Source organism: Urocampus carinirostris, chromosome 12 (assembly GCF_059441175.1).
Source record: "Urocampus carinirostris isolate Australia breed hairy pipefish chromosome 12, RoL_Ucar_1.0, whole genome shotgun sequence".
NCBI lineage: Eukaryota > Metazoa > Chordata > Actinopteri > Syngnathiformes > Syngnathidae > Urocampus > Urocampus carinirostris.
Window position 1 is genome coordinate 5,007,761 of NC_142360.1, and position 19,239 is coordinate 5,026,999.

Here is a 19,239-nt window from a genome sequence, read left to right on the forward strand (position 1 = left end):
AAAAGCATTCATAAAGTAAAAGTCAATAAGCAGATTTTTTCTGTCCGAATCCCTGAATGACAAATTCAAACATTGGAGCTGTTTGCGAACAGTAGAAGTGAACCAGAATGTGCTTAGCTTGTTAGCTAGCTAGCTACGGCCTAAGGCAATTTTACAACAACGAATAACGTCACAAAAAGACAAAAAGTATTCAGAATAATATGCCAGAGGGTTTATAGAGAATGAGTACAAACAATATCAAATATTTATTTTCTTATAATTTTAGGACCAATCTTGTTTTCTGAAACTTTTTTAAATGTATTTATTTATTCATGTACTTTTTAATGATTCTTTTTATTTTATTACTTTTATTTATTTTTCCCATTAAAACAATTTTTTGTTTAGTTTTTTGAAGCTTCAGCCACGATCGTTAAAACATTCGTGACGTATTTTCTAGGCGACAGCATATTCAAAATGGCCGCCCCCTAAATGGATGCCAAACAGGTGGATTTTGTTGCTTTTATCATATTCTACAAAGACATATTTTACAGGAATACTCCATTTTCACTAACTAGATTTTTTTTCGGCATGAAACATAGGTTTTAATTAGCATTAGTGATCACAAAAATGTCAGACTTAACGTGCTGAACATAAAAAGTAACAATATACTGTAGTCCTGCAAGACGATGGCTGAGAAGAACAAACACAACAGACAGATCGTAAATTGTCTCCATTTAAACGCTTTCGCTCGGTGTTTGAACGGCATCTAAATTTGTCATCATGTCGCCGACTGAGCTTTTCATTGCACTCCCACTCCAAAGTAATGATTGACTTTACAACGACAGAATGTTTCCATTCTCCGCCCTGAGCTTGACAACCAATGGGGCGGCTTAGGTTCTATTTAAGACGTGGACTCGTTTCAAGGTGGTTCACATGCCTGCGCTCTGCATGCGCACAACACGACGCACGAAACGGGTTTATTGCATTTCAAGAAAAGTGATCCCAAATACTCCCTGGATTTATTCACTCTTCTGCATCTTCCGACGCGGTTGAAGACACTTTCCGAACAAAGCTGTCAAAGCAATGAAAGCCTGGAGACTTGGCTTTCTTTGCTTAGTGGTGTTGAGCGCAGCAGTTTGCTATGTTACGTCTCTGGAAGAAGAACTGACCGATTCTATTTTTGGTGAGTTGCCAGAACGAAATACACTCTGGGCTATATTTATGTGTGAAATGTTACTGACGTAGTTTGAGCTGCAACTTATGTCATGCTAACTTGTTGAAACTTGCATGTGCACGGTTGAAGTTAAGTTAAAAAAGAGATCACATCACTGTGATCTGCGAGATTACAGTCATTTGCAAGCACGTAAATGTGAGGGTCTTGCGTACCCACCCCCACTTTTGACACCCATCCCCCTTGAGTCAGCTGGCTCCTCACCTAGAAACTTATATATAAGCTGTTTCTGGTTTCCATGGAGCCGGGTTTGACAGCATGAAGTCAATGGAGTCTTAAGGGGCCACCATGGGTGGACCATGAAAGCCAGAGCTTCACTTATTCACCTAAATTAAGCTTAAGCTCAAACTTCCTTCTTCACAGGCAACTTCCTGGATCCCATCAAAGATTTATTTGAGCAGAAGAATGACGTCAATCAAACGGTGGCCAGATTCTCCTTGCGCAGACCCTCAAGGCCAGAAGACGACCTGTGCTATGTCCTTCCGGGTCAAGCTGAATCGTTGGTTGCCTGCGCCTTTAACAACACTGCCAAAACCTTCCTCATTATCCACGGATGGACGGTGAGACTCTTTAAATCAGGGGTCACCGGCTTAATTTATTGGGGGGGGGTGCGCTGCAGCGATGGTCTGGGTGAGGTTGGGACGCTTCAGGCATATCCTATTAAAGATTTGAATAAAGCATTACATTTATAAATCCCTCCACAAAAAGTGTTTTTAATTTATGTGTTGTACAACATTTCAAAGAAGGTTCAATCGATAGTGAAGGGATTTGATTCTGTTGATTGGATATCAAATAGTGCAATGACATTAGCAGCAACATGAGAATAAGGAAGAATATATAATTGTCAATTTTCCTATACATAGTCATATATATATATAATCATATTATCAACTATATGACTATTCTTATTGTTGTTATTGAACGTTATTATATTGCTGTCACCATTATATTGTACAAAGTCATTACAATCTAGATCTATATTTGTAAATCAAACAATTAGTTCAATAATGTATCCGTGACGATGGTGAAAACTGAACAAAAATAAATAGGTGGGGATACAATCACATAGAGATGTACTACGCATCTCATAGTTAGAGCAAACAAGTGGGTGCTTTGATGCTGGAGGTATCTGGTTTCAGCTCCCATGTCTTGTCTTTTAAAATCACAGATCACAGGACACTTAGCAATGGATGAATCCTGAGGCCTAGGCCCCCACCCCCCACCCCCCAATCTCCTGTATCACTCATACCCCATTTTTTTCATCTCTGTATTTCACTAGTAATGTTTGTTTTTAAATTTGAACACGTGAATAGTTGGACATTGTTTGATCTCGTCTTGTAAACTGTTCCAAAGTTTGACTCCACACACAGACACACACATACTTTTCCTGGTGGTTCTCACCTTTGGGATTTTGAATTTACTACAGCCCCTTAAGTTATAATTTCCCTCTTTCCGAATGAATAATTGATAACAATGATGACGGTGAAAAAAGTGATGCTGATAGCGATGATGAAGTGTCCGTGCATCCACTAAAGCTAAAAGACTGAATAGGGGGTGGGATCAAATAAGCATTCCTGCTACCTACTCCCCTCTCGTGCTATCTTTTGCTACCTTTATGTGATTTTTGCATGGAGCATACATTTATTACTCTTATTTATTATTATAATTATTTCTTTAGTGTCTTGTAATATGAACCCATGTAAATATTTATATTCATGAGGTGTTTGTTATATGTAAATACACAGAAGAGCTAGCTGTGAGACACTATTATTAAAGAAGGGGTAGGATGAAATGAGCATATGCTTCTTTCTACTCCTTTTCGGACATGTTACGTTAACATTGTTTTTTGACTTGTGGTTTTGTTTTTGTTATTTTCAAAATAAAGTTTGATTCAAATATATAAGTACAGTAATCCCTCGGTTATCGTGGTTAATGGGGACCAAAACCACCCGCGAAAAGTGAAAATCTACGAAGTAGCGACGCCCCTTCAAAAATGTTTAAAAAAATAATTATAATAATAATAATATATATATATATATTTTTTTTTTAATTATTATTTTTTTGGGACCTGCGAAGCTCTGAACCCACGAACGTGGAACCACGAAGTAGCGACGCCCCTTCAAAAATGCTTAACAAAAATAAAAATAACTATATATATATATATATATATATATATATATATATATATACAGGACTGTCTCAGAAAATTCGAATATTGTGATAAAGTTCTTTATTTTCTGTAATGCAATTAAAAAAACAAAAATGTCATACATTCTGGATTCATTACACATCAACTGAACTATTTCAAGCCTTTTATTATTTTAATATTGCTGAATTTGGCTTACAGCTTAAGAAAACTCAAAAATCCTATCTCAAAATATTAGAATATCATGAAAAAGTATACAAGTAGGCTATTCAACTAATCACCTGAATCATCTAATTAACTCGAAACACCTTGCGAGGGTTTCCTGAGCCTTAAAAACACTCAGCTTGGTTCAGTAAACTAAATCACAAGTATGAGGAAGACTGCTGATCTGACTGCTGTCCAGAGGACCATCATTGATACCCTCCATCAGGAGGGTAAGACACAAAAAGAAATTTCTCAAAGAGCAGGCTGTTCACAGAGTGCAGTTTCAAAGCATATCCACAAAAAGTCTGTTGGAAGGGAAAAATGTGGCCGGAAACGCTGCACAACCAAGAGAGATAGATAGATAGATAGATAGATAGATAGATAGATAGATAGATACTTTATTCATCCCCTAAGGTAAATTCACATTTCCAGCAGCATCCCTGAGCTGAGAACAGTACAATAATAAAGCCAAAAGAATACAATATACAAATACCCAGTGTGACGTGCAAATGCCCACTGTAGCGTGTTATACTGGTATACTAGAGTAACTAAATAGTGCTACACAGAATACATATTGCAGTAAGATTCGGTAATATCCAATGTAGGTGGTGTGGTTTAATGTGGGCCTTTACTCTGCCGGGTGGAGTTAAAAAGCCTCATGGCATGAGGAAGAAAAGATCTCTTCAGTCTGTCAGTAGTACAAGACAGTGACAGCAGTCTGTCGCTGAAACTGCTCTTCTGTCTGGAGATAATCCTGTGTAGTGGATGCGATGGATTGTCCATGATTGACCTCAGCTTTTTCAGTGCTCGTCTCTCAGCTACTGTTGTTAGGCTGTCCAGCTCTTTGCCCACAACAGAGCTCGCTTTCCTAGCCAGTTTATTGAGACGAGAGGCATCCTTCTTCTTGACGCTGCCTCCCCAACACGCTGCCGCATAGAAGAGGGCGCTTGCCACTACTGTCTCATAGAATATTTTCAGGAGCTTTTTGCAGATGTTGAAGGAGGCCAGCCTTCTGAGGAAGTAAAGTCGGCTTGCCCTTTCCTACATAGAGCTTCTGTGTTGGCAGTCCAGTCCAGTGTGTTGTCCAGCTGCACACCCAGGTATTTGTAGGTCTGGACAAATTCTACACATTCTCCTTTGATGGTTACAGGAACCGGGTGAGTTCTGGTTCTCCTGAAGTCCACCACCATCTCTCTGGTCTTGGTGGTGTTTAGGTGCAGGTGGTTTGCGTCGCTCCATCGGACAAAGTCCTGAATCAATTTCCTGTACCGCAGCCTTAACAAAATTGTGAAGAAGAGCCGCTTCCAGAATTTGGGGGAGCTTCAAAGACAGTGGGCTGAAGCTGGAGTCCAGGTATCAAAAGCCACAGTTCACAGACGTGTCCGGGAAATGGGCTACAATAGCCGTATTCCCACGGTCAAGCCACTTCTGAACTCAAGACAACGGAAGAAGCGTCTGACTTGGGCTATGGAGAAGAAGCACTGGACAGTTGCAGAGTGGTCCAAAGTCCTCTTTTCAGACAAAAGCAAGTTTTGCATTTCATTTGGAAGTCAAGGCGCCAGAGTCTGGAGAAAGGCTGGAGAGGAGCAAAATCCAAGTTGCTTGAAATCCAGTGTGAAGTTCCCACAGTCAGCAATGGTTTGGGGAGCCATGTCAGCTGCTGGTGTTGGTCCACTGTGTTTCATCAAGTCCAGAGTAAATGCAACTGTGTACCAAGAGATTTTAGAGCACTACATGCTTCCATCTGCTGAAAAGCTCCATGGAGATGAGGATTTCATTTTCCAGCACAATCTGGCACCTGCCCACAGTGCCAAAACCACCAGTAACTGGTGCACTGACCATGGCATCACTGTCCTTGATTGGCCTGCTAATTCCTCTGACCTGAACCCCATCGAGAATTTGTGGGGTATAGTTAAGAAGAAGATGAAAGACACCAGACCTACAAATGCAAATGAGCTGAAGGCCGCTATCGAAGCATCCTGGGCATCAATAACACCTCAGCAATGCCACAGGCTGATTGCCTCCATGCCACGCCGGATTGATGCAGTAATCCGTGCAAAAGGATTCCCAACCAAGTACTGAGTGCATCAATGGACATTTTCAAATGTTTGATTTAGTTTTGCTGTTATAAAATTATTTTTTTTACTTGGTCTGAGGAAGTATTCTAATATTTTGAGATAGGATTTTTGAGTTTTTTTCAGCTGTAAGCCAAAATCAGCAATATTCAAATAATAAAAGGCTTGAAATAGTTCAGTTGATGTGTAATGAATCCAGAATGTATGACATTTTTGTTTTTTTAATTGCATTACAGAAAATAAAGAACTTTATCACAATATTCTAATTTTCTGAGACAGTCCTGTATATATATATATATATATATATATATATATATATATTATATATGTAACCGCGGTGTACCTGTTCCACCAAAGATCCACATTCACGCTGGACTGGATGATGAGGTTTTTATTACAGTTTCTGCAGATGAAATGAGTCACAACATTAGCTTCTCTGCTGTGTTTGATCTCGTTGGCAGCTCGCTCTGTAGACTGCCCAAAGCATATCAAAGAGCTTTTTTTTTTTCAATATACATAAAATACATTTTAGAATATCACAATACATTTTTACATCCATTTTAACAAGTTTCTTTTAACAAGAGATCGTATAGTGTTTTTTTTAACGTTTACAATGAATTCAACAAATTTTTCCTTAGTCTGAATTTTAACCAACATCATCCTTTTTGTGTATATGAGAAAATAGAAATAATAACAATAATGAGTATAAAAACGGATACAATTTACCTGCAGATGAAATGAGTCACAACATTAGCTTCTCTGCTGGCTTTGATCTCTATAAGGGGAATTAACATTTTAGCACAACAGAAACAAAACGAAAATAGATCCAAACAGCTTGACAACATCAATCACATTACTGTGCATGTTGAGAGATTTGTCAGCTGTGGTTATAATGTTTAAAATTAACTTTTTTGTGGAGCACCAAAAGATGTGTCATATCGTTGGCAGTTCACTCTGTAGACTGCCAACAAAACCCCGCCTTCCGGTCACATGTCAATAGCCAAAACAAACCCTACCCCATACCAGCAGGTGGCACTGTTGGACTCATCATTGCAGGACACTTACCAAAAACTATACACATATTTCAGCAGGAATTTTAATAAAACAAAAGTTATTATTACACCCGTTATATATATATATATATATATATATATATATATATATATGTATATTTTTTTTCCCCTTCTTTTAATTATTGTATTTTATTATTATTATTTTTTTAGACCTGCGAACGTGGAACCACGAAGTAGTGAGGTCCCACTGTATACATTAATGTACATGAAAACATATTTCTATTCTGCTTATTATTTTCACACAATACTGGTACTAAAGTCATTGCACTATTTTGGTTTGGACTCCCCAGTTCTCCTTGCAAGTTCAAAATCCATTAATATCTTCTCTCCTTATTTTTAGTGTATACCAAACGTTAAACTTATTAGCTCTGCCATGCCATAACAGATCCGAATGATCATATCTTATTATTTTGCGGTAACGTTGTGTTTTTATCTTCAACAGTTGAGTGGCATGTTTGAAACCTGGGTCCCCAAACTAGTGTCGGCGCTTTACAAACGGGAGCAGGCGGCCAACGTCATCGTGGTTGACTGGCTCAGCACGGCTCAGAACCATTACATCGTGGCGGCCCAGAACACCAAGGCGGTAGGACGGGAGGTGGCACGCTTCATTGACTGGATCAAGGTCAGCAAGAGCATGCATTCATCTGTCCGTTTTCTATCGCACGCGTTCTCATTCAGGTCACTGGTGAAATGGGGCGTCGCTTAGCTGATTTCCGTTTTGAAATAATTATGAGTAAAATACAGAAGCCCCCCGGGATACGGTGACCAACTGTATAATGAGCTGTTTTTCGTCCCTTCCTTACTGAATTTTCCCTAGTATACAACTTCAACAGCAATATTATTTCGCGTGCTAAAAAAACTTGTGAAATTCAAACTTTGTGGTGTTTGTGCGTATGACGAGTTAAGTCCCTAAGATGCCTGTCTGCTATTGGAGGGAGTTATATAAACTGGTGGTCTGCTATTGATTTTAATAACCGCATCATGAAAATGTTGATATGCAATTGGATGAACTACCTCCCACAATGCCTTTCCGTCTCTTCATTTCATCTCAGAATCTTGTGTGCTTCGTAAGGATTTTATGAGTCGTGTATTGTACAGTGAGACCTCGCTACCTCGCGGTTCTGTAATGGTAAAAAAAAATATTATTATTATTTTTTTTTAAGGGGCGTCGCTACTTTTTGCGGGAATCCCCCTCGGCCGACGACCCTAGCACGGTGCACCGTTCTCGTTCCCCGGTGTTGTGCCCAAATCCCGTACAGAATCCTCCCCCCTCGCGTGAACGCGCATTCTGCTGCACTTCCGACAAAAGCGTTCGTATTCTATATAATACGCTTATTGAAACCATAAAGCGAGCTAATTAAAATATTGGGCGATCGTAGTCTATATAATGCGTTTATTTAAACAATAAAGTGCGATCGTATTCTACAAAATGCGTTTGTTAACGCGGATCAAAAAGTCACCAACGTCACGTCTCCCGCTCGGGCCGCGATTGCTCTACATGGCGCTACATGGCCCTCGATGGGGGGAAAATGGGTAGGGGGGACCTGTGAGGGTTAGGGGGCGGTGAAGCGGAAGCCGCGTGGACCCAGCAGTGGCAGCCGTGGGCTACCAGTACACTCAGTACGGCCAGAGTACCGTATTTTCCGCACTATAAGGCGCACCGGGTTATACGGCGCACCCTAAAAAATCGTTTTTGGTCCTATTTTTGACATACATAAGACGCACCGGAATTATAAGGTGCTACAATGGGAACGTGGACAAAACAGTCAGATAGTTCAGTCCAACTTATTACCCCCTTAACATTCCCAAAGCTTGCAAAGACGCAAATACGTGTCGAGAACACGTGCGGATGCGGTGTCCGTACGATGTCACTCAAATGCATCGTTCCATCATTCGGAAGGTTAAAGTCTTGGGATTCAAGAAATGCCACACATTCCTTAGTTTCGATTTTCTTTTTTGCTCGCAACTTTACCGTGCATATGACAATAAACACTTGGAATTGAGTTGAATTTAAAAATAGACACTCCATTCCATCCATTATCTGCACCGCTTATCACAGCAACATCGAGTTGAGTCTGAAACAAGATACAGGGACAATATAAAACCCGGAGTAGCTCACCGAAGTCGTTGTGTTCATAATAATGTGCAGCCAATGTCCTCTTAAGTCCGTGAGTGCAGTAAATCCAGGAGAATAAAATATTTACGAATACAGAATAGAAAAAAATGCTTTCTGTGTGCTGTCAGCCACGTGCTATACGCATTCATCTTTTTCGGCCAATTGCAGGCTTTGTTTTGCCGTTTAAGCCAATGCCAGCCTGTAAATGATAAAAAGGGTCCGCCTCTTGACCTCCGAATAACTTTAGCCAATAGTGATCGATTCAACTGATGATTGACACATCTTTTTCGGCCAATTGCAGCCTTTGTTTTGCTGTTTAGGCCAATGCCAGCCTGTAAATGATAAAAAAGATCCGTCCCTTGACCTCCGAATAACTTTAGCCAATAGTGATCGATTCATATGATGATTGACACATTGGTTAGCCAATGAAACGCCGGTAAATAAATCCCAGCATACACCGCATACTACTTGGCGTTCGGGGGAAAATCTAGTCGGCGGCTGCAAGTTAGTTGGAAAACTTAATGTTGATCCATAAATAAGGCGCACCTTATTATAAGGCGCATGGTCAGCTTTTGAAAAAAATAAAGGCTTTTAGGTGCGCCTTATAGTGCGGAAAATACGGTAAGTCGAGAGCCTTCCCGGCTTAGCATGGTGTTCGTGGCGCACGTTAAAGCTCGTGTTTGCTGACGGGATCTCAAAGACTATTATGCATTACGGCGGTGAAGCGGAAGCCGCACCAAAACCGCGTGCCGGTGTTGTGCCCAAATCCAACTCCCGTACAAAATCCTCCCCCCCTCGCGTAAACGCGCATTCTGCTGCGCTTCCGACAGGCCGTCGCGGTGTCGTGCGTATCGCGCCCGAATGTACCCGCGCCGCGGGTTAGGGGCTCGCTCGCGAATAGTAAGGATAAGCGGTGCAGATAATGGGATGAGATGAGAATTTTTTGTTTCTTTTTGAAGGGGCGTCACTACTTCGCAGATTTTCACTTTTTGGGGGTGGCTTTGCTCCCCATTAAACGGGTCTAAAAAAAATAATTTATCCCCAATCACATATTGCTGGAAACAGGAGGAGGCAGAGCGCATTGTTGCATTGTATCTTTTCAACTGTTATTTTCAACTTAAATGAACTTCACCCGTGCAGCCACAATCCATTATCACACACCCTTCCGGTAGTGGGGACAGTCAGAAGGCAATTTTGTCGGAGGCCTGCCATTCTGGTCGGCCTGAAATGAACTGCATTATTTTGGCGGCGATCCATCCATATCGCCAGTCAACTATTGCTGAGAGCGGGGGCCGAAAGAGAAAATTTTGTCAAGCGTGGCGGCTCTTTTTTACCACTCCTTCCGCCTAAAATCCATATCACCTGTACTGCCGCGATCCCCGGTCAACTATTCCTGCAGGCAGGGGCTGGAAGAGCGCATGTTAATAATGTGGGGGGAGGGGTAGCGAAGAGTTCGGTTCTCCATTAACCACTACAAATGAGAGATTGCAGTGATGCTAATGGGGGAAGCAAAAAGACGATGACCATGGAAACAAACCTTGCGATTGATTATCATGACTTCTTTAGAAGGAATACTACTTGCTAACTTCGCTGGGTTGTTTGGCCACAACCAGTCAACGATCGGGACACTTGTTAAAAATAAGGAGCCAATTAAAGCAATGATATCTTCTTAAGGGCAGGACAATCCTCACGAGTGGAAGTTTTAATATCAATTTCACCTTTAAGGGATCCAAACAACCAACCAACCACCAACACATATCCTACACTCATTTCCCTAAGTTCAGCACCTCTAATGGTGGCAGGTGGTTACTGCAGATCCCATTACAAGAAGTACTTACCATAAACTACTTTGTTATTATAATGTTTTTACCGGGGTTCTGAATGTCATTAGCTACGCATTAACTTTTTCTCTCGCCCGATTTTTGACAATTTCGTCTCGGGATTCCCACCTCAAAACGGATTCACGTCGAGTCTGCTGTAAATATTTTATACATTTTTATCTGTAGGAAACCACCAACATTCCTCTTAAAAACTTGCATCTGATTGGCTACAGCCTTGGTGCTCACGTGGCCGGCATCGCAGGAAGCCACTCAATGAACAAAGTTGGACGGATAACAGGTAGCTACAACATGGCGTGACTCATCGTTGTTTACGTCTGCTGACATTTCCCCGTCTCGTTCTACAGGTTTGGACCCGGCCGGGCCCGATTTTGAGGGCGAGCACGCCCATAGGCGCCTCTCCCCAGATGACGCTGGCTTCGTAGATGTCCTGCACACTTTCACCAGAGGCTCTTTGGGGCTAAGCATCGGCATCCAGCAGCCTGTGGGCCACGTAGACATCTACCCCAACGGTGGCAGTTTCCAGCCGGGCTGCAACCTGAGAGCTGCTTTGGAGACCATTGCCAAATTTGGGATATTGGGTGAGTAATCGTGTTTTTTTTATTGTTCTTTACAACTGAACAAACCCAATTTTGTGTGTGTGTGTGTGTGTGTGTTTTGAACCAACAAAATAATTAAAGTAAGTTATGTAAGTGTATCATGGGTATTGTTCATCTTTTTGAGGATTACCGTAGTTTTTGTGTATGACGTGCAACCCGAATTTTTTATTTAAAATTTCGTATAACGTTTAGTTTTACTTTTTTTCTATCTTAAACTTCAATGTATCGGGAATCAAACCCTGCTTGCAGCGTTCTCCGCCTAATCCCAACTGCTGGACCGCCAGTGGCATAGTGACATATCAAAAGGCATTCAATTTAATCTCACACTTTTGCGATGCACGGTGTAAAAGACGAATGTTTATTTCGTTGTGCATTTCACATATTACAAAATTATTAAATTATTTTCTTGGTCTTAAGTGGTTTCCCTTCCCGTGCGTTTTTGCGTTGATTTATATCTAAAAGGACGAGTTTCCGTTTTCTCTATTTTTAAAAAATTGTTCTCTGGTACCTTGACTTGAAACAGTTTAAAAAGATAAAGCCAAATGCCTTTTCATATGTCATATTTATCACTGGTCATCAGGTGGTTAGGATTTGACTCTTTCACCATCAGACCATCTGATTACTGTTGCATTCAATGTTTTGCGATAGTGGTCAGCGATATTTTTCGACTGTTCAATCATTGGACAAATACGATGAAAACCTTGTGTATAACATGCACACTTAGTTTGAGTTCTTTCTTTGGGTGAAATAAATGGATGTTATACACGAAAAAATACTGAACAGGCCAGTTGCCACACTCTTAAAACACTTCAGTCTAAAAAGTCAACAGTTCAGTTCATATTGACACAAAGAATGGTAGTCTGTGTAAAGCTTAAATAGCAGTGGAAATTTATTTTTCCCCTTAATAAACTCAAAAAATAGGCAATAGTAGTAGTAGTAGGTAAACCCCTTGTAACGAAAGTTGTTGCAACCCAGTTTCTGGAAGGAGAGAATCATTTTTTGCTCCAGTAGTTTGTTTTCATTGTTATAATGTGTTTGCTTCTCCCTTCTCCCATCACTGCACGGTTTTGTGATTCATTTCAAATAAATACAGTACAATAATTTAGTAGTGCATTTATCAAATGTTTTCACAAAGCACACAAGATTCTGAACTGAATGAAGAAAAACAAAGGTAGCATTGTGGAAGGGAGTTCAGCTAATACTATATCTGAATTTTCATAATGCATGGCGTAAAGTTACAACAGACCAACATTTTATATGACGTTGAGAAATAGCATACATGCATCTTGGAGAGGTAACTAGCACAATCATTCGTACAATTAACGTAAAGTTTGAATTTTGTACGTTTTTGGACACGCAAAATAATTAGTTTTTGTCGTATAGTGTGGAAAATGCCGTAAAAGGGCGAAGATTACATGATTCTACACTGTAAAAACCTTGCCTTATCCCAGGAGTCTACTGCAACTTATTGGAACAAGCAAACTATTAAAGTCTCTCCCTGGATAAAAAACTAGGGCACATAGTAGGCTAACCATAGGAATACGATCTTGTTGTAAACTTAAGTTATCCATGTTGATGCAATACTCTCAGTCATAAACTATAGGTAGTCTCAGGGTCCAACAAGGCATCACATGTGTGCTATTATTCCTAACAAAAAACAGTCCAGCAGCTTGGCCCCCGCATTGCTGGTCACTAATCGGGCTTAGTGGCGAACATTGTTACTGCCACTCTCACAATACCCCTATTCACAAAGGAACCCAAAGATGGCTGAAATGAGTCTTTCTAGAAACTACCACTCTAGAATCTTGGCTCAGTGTTTTGCTTGTTTATCCAGACAAATACAATTACTTGTCACTATATACAGTGAAGAAAATATGTATTTGAACACCCTGCTATTTTGGTATTTCTCCCACTTAGAAACCATGGAGGGGTCTGACATTGTCATCGTAGGTGCATGTCCACTGTGAGAGAGATAAACTAAAAACAAAAATCCAGAAATCACAATGCATGATTTTTTATCAATTTATTTGACACCTAAAAAAATGGATGTTAATATTTGGTACAGTAGCCTTTGTTTACTATTACAGAGGTCAGATGTTTCACCAGGTTTGTACAGACTGCAGGAGGGATCTTGGCCCACTCCTCCACACAGATCTTTCTAGATCATACTTATTTGCAGCTGGATTACACAAATAAATTGTTCAAAAATCTTGCATTGTGATTTCTGGATTTTGCTTTTTTGTTTAGCTCTCTCACAATGGACATGCACCTACGATGAAAATTTCAGACCCCACCATAATTTCTAAGTGGGAGAAATAGCCAAATAGCAAGGTGTTCAAATACTTATTTTCCCCACTGTATAGTATATACTTTTAATTCATAAGATTTTAACTTTTCTCCCCGCAGCAATCACAGATGCAGTCAAGTGCGAGCACGAGCGGGCCATCCACCTTTTCATCGACTCGCTGCTGAACGAGCGAGATGCGGCCAAAGCCTACAGCTGCAGTAGCAGCGACCGCTTTGACCGCGGCATGTGTCTTAGCTGTCACAAAAGCCGCTGCAACACGGTGGGCTACGATATCAGCAAGGTCCGCAAAGTGCGCAATGCCCAGATGTACACTAAGACGAGAGCCATCATGCCCTTTAGAGGTTAGTGCTTTCTCAACTAGTTGCACTGCAGTAGATTAGGAATTAAGTACGAATTAATTTAAATGAAACACCATTGATTCAAATTACGAGCAAAAAAAAAATAGTACTATTTTTTCAAAAACCCATTCCTTTTGGAATGTGTAATTTTAATACACAACCTTCTTCCATCTTATTACTACATAGGAAACTTTTGCGAAGGTTGCATGTCCTGGTGGTGATTTGGGCACAAAGTCCCATAATTCAGCCCACTGTTTCCTTCTCTAGCCATGCATGTAAGCTATTTGGCTGAATGAAATGAAATGATCTGGATTTATATAGAGCTTTTCAAGTCAAGACTTCCCAAAGCGCTTTACAGTGTGCTTCACATTTCCCAATAGCGGCCGTGCAGCCATGTAAGGCGCTAACCTGCTCATTGGGGACATTAGGGGTTCAGTGTCTTACCCAAGGACACTTCGACATGTAACACGGAGGAGCCAGGATTCGAACTGCGATCTCTTGATCCCAAGACGAACGCTCTACCTCCTGAGCCACTGCCACCCCTAAGAAGACGGCCCACTTAGCCGCCAGACAACATGCCTGATGCAAAATACACAAACTGACATAACAGTTGTCAACTTAACTGGAGTGTGTCTGTGTTTGGTCATTTTTTATTCCTCACAAAATGGCTACATGCTTTTATTCTGTACTGACTGTTTATATGATAGACAATGTTGTCCTTTGTTCCTATCCCTCTGACATCTTTATTTATCTCATTTTATTAGTAGAAAAGGCTGCACGCCTGCCAAGCGTATGTGAATGCACACATTGCAACGTCTCGCTTTGGTGAGTTCAGTCGGAACGGCAAAGCCGATCGCAGCTCTACTGTTGCCCCTCTAATACGCCAATTAGCCAGGAATGCAGTGTGAAAATGGCCTGGGGCTCTTTGGCCAAGTATTCTATGGTGGCATTCCGGGGTACTTTTCTGCTCATTTTACTGCTCCTTGGGTTTTAACTTTAGAAACAAATGAGCAAGCTGTGACTTCATTAGCCCAAATGACCAAACAGTAGAGTGTATGGAAGAGATCATGGATGTCAAATGGTTCTAATTAGATTTTCTTTTCCCGTTCTAGTTTACCACTACCAGCTGAAGATCCACTTCTCAAGTAAAGTGAACCTCTCAGAGATGGAGCCCTCGTTGACCGTCTCGCTTTTTGGCACTCAAGCGGAGGCAGACGACCTGCAACTTAAGCTGTGAGTCTGCCAAAATATCAAGCTTCTGTTTAAGAGAATTTCAATGCATAAAAAAGTACTAAAATGTACATTACATGATGGTAAAGCCCCAGTGTGTGTTCTATAGCGACCCAGGTGGTGTAAAATGATTTTAGGTTTAGAAATTTGTAATGATATTACACTACTTGAGACGCCCCTTAAAGAAGCTTACATGTTTGCCCTCCATCTTACTACTACGTAAGCGAGAAGGACCATTTTGCAAAAGTAGCCAGCCCTGGTGGTGCTTTTAACACTTACCGGCCAATTAATTTCCACAGCTAAGCCCTTTGGTGGTCGCAGAGTTCTGGGTTTCAGACATTTTTTACTTTTTTTTACCCACCCACCGTTTCCTTCTTTAGCCACTAGATTTTGCACCACGGCTGCGGGCTATGGCGCACCGGTAGCCACTATTGTTATCTTTAGCTGCTCCTGCTTCATCACTTTGTGCTAATTACAAGCCGCTACCCAAATCAAGATAAAAAATAACTTTTCCATTATTTGAAAGACAGGATGCAGTTTTCACGAGAGGTGGAGTATTCTCTATTCACCTTTTAGTGTCACTGTTTAGCTACTCAATTTAGTAATTTGGCTGCAGGGTATGGCCTCCGACTAGCCGCTAAAGTTACTGTTAGCTGCTCCATGTTAATAAGACTTGCTTCGTCTTTTATTGTCACTTGCCTTCCTAAGCTGGTGATGCAAGCGAACGTCATTAAGTTCTGTGATTTGAGGTACCGGTGCTTGTCAAATTCAATCCTCTAGCTCTACTGGCCTTTTTAGTAGCTTTTCCCACAAGCCTCCAAAGTTAGCCACTGCCACTTCCACTGACGAACTCCAGCTATTTGCTCTTTTCAACAGGTGTATCCAGGTCACTTCCCTCGGGTTTTCTTAGTGTTTTTCCTTCGAATGCACATGCTTCAGTTTCATGCTTAGCTACAACAACCTCTAGTGGTAAATTATTATACACTGTCACTTTCACTAAAATTTCTGATAGGACACTCTGATAACCGTTGACATTTGAACCCAAACGTATCGATCGACATTTCAAGGCCTCACCCGGCCAGAATTTTGTCTCAGGCCTTAGGATTAAGATCTTACCTCTATTTAACATTAACCTCACCTGACGATTGTGTCTGCCAGGAAGGAGAAAATCTCAGCAAATAGGACACATTCCTTCCTGCTCGTGACCGAAAAGGACATCGGCGAGCTGCTGATGTTAAAGTTCAAGTGGGAGGAGTCAAACGGCTGGTCGGCCTCCAACATGTTGAAAATGGTTTCTTCCTGGTGGTCCGGCGATAGTGCCGCCGCCAACATGGAGGTGCACAAAATTCGTATTCGGGCGGGGGAGACGCAGCAAAAGTAAGTCAACCGATATGAACAAAAATTCAATTATGATAGTGAATTAAAGCAAACAATAAAAACGAACAATAACCTGTTTCTCAGGGTGGTGTTTTGTCTAAAAGATCCCGACTCTTCCAACTTAATGCACGAGCTTACCTTTGTCAAATGTAAGGACGTGTGGCGAACCGATCCAAAACATGCTTCTAAAAGGTAAATAACCTTCTTCCATCTGCGTTGATATATCTGCAAAATAATCCCTTTTTCAAGGTTTTGCAAATAAAAAATGTCTTTATCTGTAGAATAACCTTGGAGGCTCATTGACCCTGCGGAGAGAACAACCTTCAGCAGCCTTGTCTTTTTCAGCACTTGACTGATAATGTATCTAATGTCTCACATTACACAAAATAGCCAGCACTGACTTGTATATATCCACAGGTTTTAATTTAAAACACCATTTATCACAATACTGTTGGTTTATAAGTATTTAATTGATGTGTCATTATCTTATATAGATGTATAATTTTTTTCGAGGTACCAATATCCTATTTTAAAAGTATTTATAAGTACAGTAGACCCCGACATTAATCTATTCTGAGGTGGAGAGCGCAAAGTCAAATGGCCGTATAAAAACCTTCGGTAATTCGCTTGTCCTCCGAACCCCCGGTATCCCGGATAAAACATTGAAAAAATAGTATATAATAAGTAATTCATATGTGTAATTTACATGCAAATGATTAGATAACATACATACATATACTGTAGATTCAAAGGAAAGAAATATCTTGTTTACCTTTGGAGTGACGTTACTTGAGCTGGTGTAGTGGAGTCCTGGGTGGATGCACCGGGTAGGAGGAGATGGCGTAATCAAATTAAACTTTTCAAAAGTGTCCTTGGGCAAGACACTGAATCCCTAATGCCCTCATTGTGTGTGTGTGAATGGGTAAGTGTGAAGCTCATTGTAAAGAGCTTTAAGAGATCTTCATTGACTTGAAAAGCGCGATATAAATGCAGACCATTTACCATTTATCAAAAGTTGCGAGGGTTGGCATGCCCTAAGAAGTTTCTTTGCTTTAATCACCTCCTTATTTTTAATAGAAGTCCTGATTGTGGATTGGTTATGGCCATGCAACTCAATGATGGTAGCGATTTGTTTGCCCTCTTTGCATTTCCTGATTATCGCAAGCTTTGTTCTCATGGTTATCATGTTTTTGCTTCACCCTTTAGCATCACAGCAAGCCTTGGATGCTTAGCTAATAAATACCATACAAAAATACAGTACTTTATTGTATTTGGTAAGTCTTTACGGAGCACACAATAGCATATCCATATTTTCATTTTTTTAGTAACGCAAACCAATAGCAGACCAGATTTTTATGTGAACTCAATTAATAGTAGACAGGCATACGCTCAAACACCGCAAAGTTCGTATTATAAAAGTTTATGACGTATAGTGGGGAAAATGTTGTAAAGAGTGTTTTTTTTAAAAAAAACATCCTATTCCACACCTTAAAGTGAACACGTCATAAGGCGAGGTACGCCGTATCCCAGGGCGTCTACTATACCACTTTCATACTCAATGGCTGCTTGTATATGGTTACAAGTGACCCTGGGGCTCAATGTTGAAGCATATATGTACTGTTTCAAAGAGACATTTTTTTTTGTGCAAACGTGTATTTATATACTGTATCATGTATGTAAGCCAACAAAGCATTCACCACTGTGGCCCCAAGCATTGCATGTGACTGCGGGACCCAATCAGTGTGCCTTAAGCTCGACAAGCGCTTAGTTCCTATGTGTGTGTTTCCTGGGCTCTTTTATTGTTGTTATGGCAACAAACGAAAATTACTACTGTATTGCTAATCTTTGCTGTTCTGGTACTTTTTTTTCTCCGTAATGCGGTACAGTCATATTTCATTGTTAACAATTGCCATTATTCTTGCATTATGTGTGCATTAAAAATGATATTTTTTTTATTGTTGCGTGCAACACTCCTCAAGAGATCGGTACTGTAATCATTGTGACTTATTTTTCTCCTCGAAAACACGTGCACATACGTGTTTCTTTTTTTTTTTTTTTGCACTGACTGCAGGGTTGAGCATTCTAAAACTGCACAGACAGGATTTATTGTACATAAAAATGGGCAGTTTTGGTTTTTTTATTGGTAAATGTCATCTGTTTTTGTAAATAAATGTAAATATGAGGTTTGGTTTAATGTGTTTATTTAATAAACAACACATGAGAGGTCACCTTGTCTTGTTTTTTCCCCTTTTGATAAGTGGAAATTGTTGATTTACTTTATAATAATCTGATTGTCCTTGTAAAAGCGACAAATTGTCAAGATGACTGAGTTTACTTCATGAAGATTAACAAAGACTGTTTTGGATTTCATAAACGATTTAAGGATTTAAAACCATGACCAGCTTTGTATCTCAATTGAAGTGATTTATTTTTGTGTTAACTTCGAGGTTGAAATGACTAAAAACCTTCATAATTTGGTTTATGTTAAAATTAATAAAGATATTATTCCACTACTGACTAAGGTAACCAGGCCAAAAGCAAATCTAGTTTTATAGACCGTTATACAGCGGGGGAAAAAAATGGTCCGTTCCTTTAAAAGCGGAGCGTTTCTTCTCACCCACTTCCGGGTAGGCGGTCTCTTTTTATTTGGAAAATCACGCATGCGCCTCAGAAACATACAATGACGCTGCACATGAACTTTCCGTTGTGTACAATAAAAAGAAAA

The 19,239-nt window shown here is 40.3% G+C and overlaps 1 protein-coding gene across 1 annotated transcript; it reads left to right on the plus strand.

The window, feature by feature from the left end:
• Window positions 1–480: 480 nt before the first annotated feature.
• On the plus strand, window positions 481–18,742 carry lpl2a (lipoprotein lipase 2 a). Its single transcript, XM_088348833.1, has 10 exons — window positions 481–1,162; window positions 1,574–1,770; window positions 7,151–7,330; window positions 10,831–10,942; window positions 11,010–11,243; window positions 13,668–13,910; window positions 15,020–15,140; window positions 16,296–16,514; window positions 16,599–16,706; window positions 16,796–18,742. Exons 1-10 carry the CDS (start codon window positions 1,063–1,065, stop codon window positions 16,815–16,817), a joined length of 1,536 nt encoding a protein of 511 aa, XP_088204959.1. The 5' UTR covers window positions 481–1,062; the 3' UTR covers window positions 16,818–18,742.
• The last annotated feature ends 497 nt before the right edge of the window (window positions 18,743–19,239 follow it).

Bases quoted from the DNA above. Each gene is read 5' to 3' on its own strand.
- lpl2a (XM_088348833.1), top strand. From the start codon at position 1,063: ATGAAAGCCTGGAGACTTGGCTTTCTTTGCTTAGTGGTGTTGAGCGCA. The intron at 1,771-7,150 runs GTGAGACTCTTT...TATCTTCAACAG, and splicing joins TCATTATCCACGGATGGACG to TTGAGTGGCATGTTTGAAAC. The intron at 15,141-16,295 runs GTGAGTCTGCCA...TGTGTCTGCCAG, and splicing joins GACGACCTGCAACTTAAGCT to GAAGGAGAAAATCTCAGCAA.